At 28.2% G+C, this 7,228-nt stretch overlaps 2 protein-coding genes across 2 annotated transcripts in view; one reads left to right on the top strand and one right to left on the bottom strand.

The window, feature by feature from the left end:
* The window catches only part of LOC113366215 (protein brambleberry-like), an 81,125-nt gene that overhangs the window by 52,350 nt on the left and 21,547 nt on the right, over positions 1-7,228 (bottom strand). The gene's annotated exons all lie outside the window — the stretch shown is intronic.
* LOC113366216 (FAD-linked sulfhydryl oxidase ALR-like) lies at positions 470-2,334 on the top strand. The gene is made up of 5 exons (XM_026607787.1): positions 470-593; positions 1,505-1,641; positions 1,714-1,804; positions 1,918-2,065; positions 2,142-2,334. Exons 2-5 carry the CDS (start codon positions 1,507-1,509, stop codon positions 2,302-2,304), a joined length of 537 nt encoding a protein of 178 aa, XP_026463572.1. The 5' UTR covers positions 470-593; positions 1,505-1,506; the 3' UTR covers positions 2,305-2,334.

Genomic DNA, 7,228 nt, shown 5'->3' with positions numbered 1-7,228 from the left:
TAAATATTTTAATTATGACTACATATTTCAATGAATCTATCCAACGAAGCAATTTATTTCTTTGTTAATTTTCTTTCGAAATTATAACAAAATTTACTTTCTTATTTATGCGCTTTCTTTACTTAATATACGCACATGATTGGTGACACAGATATGCCGCAGTATTATAAAAAATAAATAAAAAGTGTAGTTATAAGAAGCAATAATAAGCACATAAGTTTGAATAAAACCTGTCAAAATATGAAATAAAACTTGTCAAGCGCCATATTGTTTGCGCCGCCTAATGCACTTTTTGGCCACCATGAGAAGTCACGGCGTTTTCACTGACATTTTTATGGACTTGCCCCATAGATAAGTAAACATTGCCCGTTGATGCCATATACCACTAGTCTTTTTATCTATGGTTAATGCTATCTACGTTTTTCATAGAAATATGATTTGCATGTTGGCAGCGTTAGTTTTGTATGATAATGAAGTGAACCGAAAAGGGCCGCATGCGATCGTGTATAACCTCTTCTTTCAAACGTCAAAAGTGACAGCCGATGTTAAAATGTGTTAACTAAATAGTAGTATATTTCTATATAATAGTTTAGGTTTGTCACTTTAAATAAATATTAATAAATAGTAATAGTTGGAATAGTCTAAAATATTACCTATCAGTACAAATAATTACTAATTACCTCATCTTTTCCTCGAATATAGATCAATTTGTTTTCAATTTATAATAATGTATTATCCTGTATTATCTATTCGTACAAAATGCGTATTAGACGCAAAATGCATTAAAAAGTATGATTAAATAAAAATATTTTAATTGGTAAAAGTAAAATTAAATAATAACTTTTCATTTACCATGGCATAGGTACATCGCTTGCCCTGAATTAAGTTCAGAATACATGCAGAATATATAGCATATATATATATATATTATAGAATTTTGTGATATGAGTGATACGAATATTAAATTTTAAATATGAACAATACAACACTCAGATTAGAATCCATATATTTATATTCATTTCTTTCATTTTTCATTAATTTTTTTCCTTTTTGTAATTTTTGATATAGTGTTATCGTCTGTCACTTATTGTTTTTATTCCATTTTATTGTTTTTCTAGTGTTATTTTTATTATTCAGAAATTTTATTTATTTATTTTATTATTATTATTTGCTTTGGTTTTATATTAAATCATCATACTACGGATATCATTTTAATGTAAATGCTATCCTTTATTTTATACTCTTTATTATTTAAATTTATGTTATTGTTCATTATTATTACTAGATGTTATATTATTCAACAGTTGTAATAATTATTGTTATTAAAAAAAGAAATTGATATATAAAATATGTTCTGAAATCATAAGAATTTACATACACACACATATATATATATATATATATATATATATATATTTATATATATATATTTATATATATATATATATATATATATATATACATGCTAATATATATGAATGAACTTATGATTTATGCACAATAGATATGGCTTCAGAAAATTCTCACTCAGAATCTGCTACCAAACCATGTCGAACTTGCACCGATTTTAAATCATGGGCTAAACAGCAAAAAAAAGCTTTGAATGAGAGTTCTAAAGTAAATAATAATAGTTATAAAGAGGTATATTTTTATAATTCCATTGAAATTTCAATATTAAACCAAATAATTTATAAACTATTTATTCACTCATAGGCTAATAATAAAAGAGAAAGTATGCTGGAGGATACCTCACAAGAGATAAATCCTGATGATAGAGATTGTCCTTTAGATAGAGTACATTTAGGTTTGTACTATATATATATATATATATATATGCTTACATATATGTGAGTGTGCTCGTGAAACATAATATATTTTAAATAAAACATATCAAATTCAAATACAGTATTATTGAAGGTCGTAAAACATGGGGACTTCTGCACACAATGGCAGCTTATTATCCAGAAAATCCAACGGATAATCAGAAAGCCTACATGAAAACATTTTTAAAAACACTAAGTCTATTATATCCGTGTGACGATTGTGCTAGGGACTTTCAAGAAGAGTATGTTTTTTTGGACAATAGGGAACAATTAGAAATGATTTTTGATTTTTGCATGCTAAAATGAATAATATTGTAGATTGAAGAAAAATCCTCCATTGGTTTCAAGTCAACATGACTTAGCACAGTGGATGTGCCGTCTTCACAATTCTGTGAACGACAAGCTGAATAAACCTAAATTTGACTGTTCCAAAGTAAATGAGAGATGGCGAGATGGTTGGTTGGATGGTTCATGTGATTAAGATAGGGATATAGCATATATAAATGTTGAATATAAGAAATAAATGTATTAATATAGAAATATTTTTCTGTATAATTGTAGTTCAAATTTTGTACAAAACATTAATTTTATAGATCAAGTACAATATACATATTTAAATAAAAATATTAAAGTTGTCTTGAAAATAGTATTTTAGATCATAAAAGATAGTAAGATTTTTTTCATGTTATAATATCTTTTTTTTACATAAACAATTAATTTATATGTTTTCATTCTTTGGTATTGGTATAATATATATTAACATATATATATATATATATATATATATATATATATGTATATATATATATATATATATATATTTGAGTTTAAAAGTCTGACGTTACATCAATAAAAATAATATGAGAGTTTTTAGAAATTTTAGCCTTCATACAGTGGCAATCAATATAACTTTAAAGATTAAAACTAAATAAATAATATAAGTGAGAAATTTTATAGAAAAACAATAATAAAAATAAAAAAACTTACAATTTTGTATCCTAATATAACAGATGAAAACATTATTACTCCATGGTATGGATATGTGCACAGTAGTAAAATATATATTTTTAACATTACAAATGATAAAACACAAATAAACATCAATACCGAGAACACTAAACTAAATATTAAAGTAAATAATAGAGAAATAGAAGAAGTGGAAAGCATAAAATACTTAGGACTGATAATAAATGAAAAATTGACATGGACAGAACATATAAACAAAATAAAAAGAAAAATAGGAACATTAACAGGGGCATTGAAAAGGATCCACTCTTTCGGCAAAAAAAAATAAAATACTAATTCTTAAAACGCAAAAATACCTATAATTTTATATGGAATAACAACATGGAGCCAAACAACTAAAGCTAACTTAAATGACATACAGAGAATAATGAATAAAGCCACCAAAATAGCATACAATTTTCCACATCTAACACCCACCAAATACTTACAGAGAGAAACAAATAATCTTTCACTAAATAACATAATTAAAATAGAGAAATGCAAACTAATACACAAAATAAAATTTAACCGAATTAAAACAAGCGCAACAATAGACACAAATCAAGATATACATGAACACTACACTAGACAACACAACAATTTTCACATTGAACACAATAGAAAGAAGAATTTCAGAGAAAATGTCATATGGAGTGCCAGCAAAATATATAATGAATTGCCAAACAATATCAAGATGACCAAAGATGACGATAAATTTAAAAGAAAAATAAAAAAACACTATAAGGAAATTGAAGACAAAGAAGACTGAAGAGTGATATATAAAGATATTTTTAGTTATATATAGATATTATATTAATGAAATAGATTATTATAGTCAAATGAAATGTATTGTGGGAGTTGTAATGATTATGATAATATTTTAGATTAGAAACTCCCAACATAAAAAATATATCAAATTTATTGACTATAAAAATATTTACGATATCAAAAATATACATGACATGTCCCATTGTTTTTTTACAAATCAAAACCAGCCTGCTTGATATCGCCACACACTCCCTGCCCAGTGTTGATCTCACAGTTTAAAAGAAAAATACAGGGAAACACGTTATAAAAATGTGGTGGGAAAGCAGATTATAGCAGACCAGTGTTGTAATACTGGTCAATTACAAATTTCCATGTTTCGTCAGCAGATCCACCGTATGTGGTGATTTGACCTGCCATCAACTCCATATTCTGCATAATGTTCTCGATCTAATGGGTATTAGTTATATCAGAATAACTTAATGTTTAGAATGCATAATTTATGGGTACAGTTTCCATTTCTGCAAGCGTTGCATTCGTATCTGATGAGTTCCGATCAGAGAAAGAAGTTGGCTCTTTATCCAAATCAGGATCATTGGTTTCTTTGACATAAGAGTCCAGAATTGTGGAATCCAATAAAATATATCAAATTTTGTTTTGATTCGTCGTTGTCACCGATAATGGGAGGTAGCATTATAAGACGATTTGTTGAGTTAACAGAGAAAGAGAGGTTGAATTGCATCCCAATGAAAAATTCAGGCTCCAAATTATTTTTTTTGTCAGCAATAAACACTGAGGTCTGGGTATACCAAATGAGTAACCTCGGAAGTCTGATCCAGATAGTAAGTGCGTTAACTATGATGGATTGGACTGGACGTACCTTATAGGTCGTCTCTGAAGACCAGTGATTATGGTGCTGCGTCAAATTCAATTTTTTCAAATCCTCGAAAAATAAAACTCCTTTTTTTTTGTCTTCATCTCCATCGTCGTGAGTCACCAATGTGGGAGTTGTAATGATTATGATAATATTTTAGATGAGAAACTCCCTACATAAAAAATATATCAAATTTATTGACTATAAAAATATTTACGATATCAAAAATATACATGACATGTCCCATTGTTTTTTTACAAATCAAAACCAGCCTGCTTGATATCGCCACAGTATATATTATATGAAAACTGTTTTCATAATCTCTCATACCAGGCAACTCTGCCTGACTGAGATATGAAAATAATGTATATATATATAAATAAATAAAAATTTAAAATTAAAAAAAAAAAATAATAATAACTTTTAATAAGTTTTAGAAATTATGTATTGGCTATTCGAAGTCTAAGATAGAAATGTCGCGGATCTCTTAGCAAAATTAGAACTACAATATGAAACGCAACAGTAAGATTGAAATTTAGTTATCGAGGGAACCAGGAAAATGTAATATTTATTGTAATTTAGATGAACCAGCTGAAAAAGACATAATACCTGCCTTTGCCAAAAACTAATGAGCATATCTTCCTGTCAATAGAAATCGAATGCATTTTGAACCATTCAAATCGGTTTCATCCGTGTGCCTGAAAACGTGAACGAAAAATTACGGACACACAAAACACACACACACACATCCATTTTTTCTGAGGCATGCCAAATGTTCAAAAACCTTCAAAACAGTAACATTTCCGATTTTCAGCCCATTACTATAACTACCCTATGGGAAGTTAATAATGACGAAAACCTATTTTTCTACTTCGTGAAAAACTTTCACCTTATTTTCAATATTGTAGTCAAGGAAAAAGCAAAATCGCAAAATTACAGGCTATTAGCCTCCTCAATACAATGAGTAAAGTGACTGAAAAGTTACTGCTCAAACCACTCTACGAAAGACACAACAAAATCATGCCAGACACCCAATATGGATTTAAAGAACAGCACTCTACACTTGAAAACGCCATATTCAACTTCAACAGACAAAACCATACTTACTTATTACTTTTTATTGCCGACGTAAATATATGAAAAATATTGAAATCTTAAGTTTTTCATACATTGAAATATTAGTCAGAACTTATACGGCAATATATAATCAATAATAATAATTATTGTTTTATTCGGCGCGTTGGATTTTTTATTATGACTAATGAATATATATATACCTATATACAAGATATAAATAAATTTTGGTTTTTAATAAATATTTCCATACTTATATACATAATTTGTCGAGACGCGCGATAACAAAGCAACTTTATATGGGTGTTCTTCGCGTATTAGCTTAAGTTTTTCCAACTTTTCACCCAAAGTTCCACTTAGATTTAAATGAATTTTGAATAACAGAAGAAAAATGTACAGGCTTTCGAATGATTCTAATATAAAAGTAGTGTCCAAAGAGCCGCACTGGTAGGAAATGGAAAATGAAAAATTATTTGCACCTTTTCATGCACTAATAAATAATTTTTTCACATTATTTGTTATGAACAACATAGACAAGATCAGTGTAAACAGAATGACGTTAACATTTTTTCGAAATCTCTTATATTTCCGACAAAAAGTGAGTTTGAAAAAAGGGGTCACTTTCACATGTTTTCACTGATATCTCGGCCAAATGATGAGCTACGGATTTGAAATTTGGTCTTTCGAATTTTCTCGAAAATACCTATAAATCATTTAAATACCAGGGTGAGGCCAATTCTATATGGAAACACGCCCAGACCCTTTATATATATAATTATATGATTTAGTAGTTAATTTTGATGTTGAAATATATGAGTGAGTTCTTGAGGGCGATACATCAAACAAAGAAAAGCCAAAGATTTATAAAATAATCTTTATTTCCAAACGTTTCGACATTCAATTAATGTCATCATCAGTGGATCTAAAAACAGTATGAAAATTAGTATATCTAGGTAATTATAATATATGTGGATTGGTAAAGTAACTATACAATAAGAGAAAAATTAACAAACAGCAACACTTAACACAAACCAAATATAAAAGATAGGAAAGGTAGTAGAGACTGGAATTAAATAAATAATTAAAAAGTATAGGCAAAAATATTTAAGTACACTCATGTAAACCTTGCAATGATTGCCCTTCTACTTACATAGGTGAAACCGGACAAAATTTAATAAAAAGACTCAAACAACACGACAATAATTCGAAAAACCCAACCAAAACCAAACTATGATAACAGAACACATAAAAATTTTCAAACACTCCTTTAATTTTTATAATGCCAGTATTCTCTACCATGAACGGAACACCATTCAGAGACGTTTTGCAGAATCTTGTTTCATATCAATATGTGACCACGTGGTGAACAAAAGATCGGATTCCTCCTTACTCTGCGATAACTACCAAGTAATACTAAATAATGTTTCCAAATTTATTTCCCCTGAACAAAACTAATTGACCTTACTAACCTTGCCAACACTTCCTAGTTTAATTTCGGCCTTGATACCCGAGCTTTACCTACCTATACATAGCAAATTTTGAATAAACCTTAAAATTTGTTTATTTTAGATTTTTGAGTCATTAGTATACTACTTAGTAATACTAAATAACATTTCCATTTTTTTTCTCCTATTCTAACCATACAAACCTGCCTACATTACTAGTTTCAACTTCCGACTATTTTCTA

The sequence above is a fragment of the Ctenocephalides felis genome, unplaced genomic scaffold (genome assembly GCF_003426905.1).
Source record: "Ctenocephalides felis isolate EL2017-DRISC unplaced genomic scaffold, ASM342690v1 CF-g0.4_SCAFFOLD_01170, whole genome shotgun sequence".
In the NCBI taxonomy this organism is placed as follows: domain Eukaryota; kingdom Metazoa; phylum Arthropoda; class Insecta; order Siphonaptera; family Pulicidae; genus Ctenocephalides; species Ctenocephalides felis.
Note: the sequence above shows the minus strand (reverse complement) of the source record. Positions and strands in the feature narration are given on the sequence as shown.

Bases quoted from the DNA above. Each gene is read 5' to 3' on its own strand.
- LOC113366216 (XM_026607787.1), top strand. From the start codon at position 1,507: ATGGCTTCAGAAAATTCTCACTCAGAATCTGCTACCAAACCATGTCGA. The intron at 1,805-1,917 runs GTTTGTACTATA...GTATTATTGAAG, and splicing joins TTTAGATAGAGTACATTTAG to GTCGTAAAACATGGGGACTT. The intron at 2,066-2,141 runs GTATGTTTTTTT...ATAATATTGTAG, and splicing joins GCTAGGGACTTTCAAGAAGA to ATTGAAGAAAAATCCTCCAT.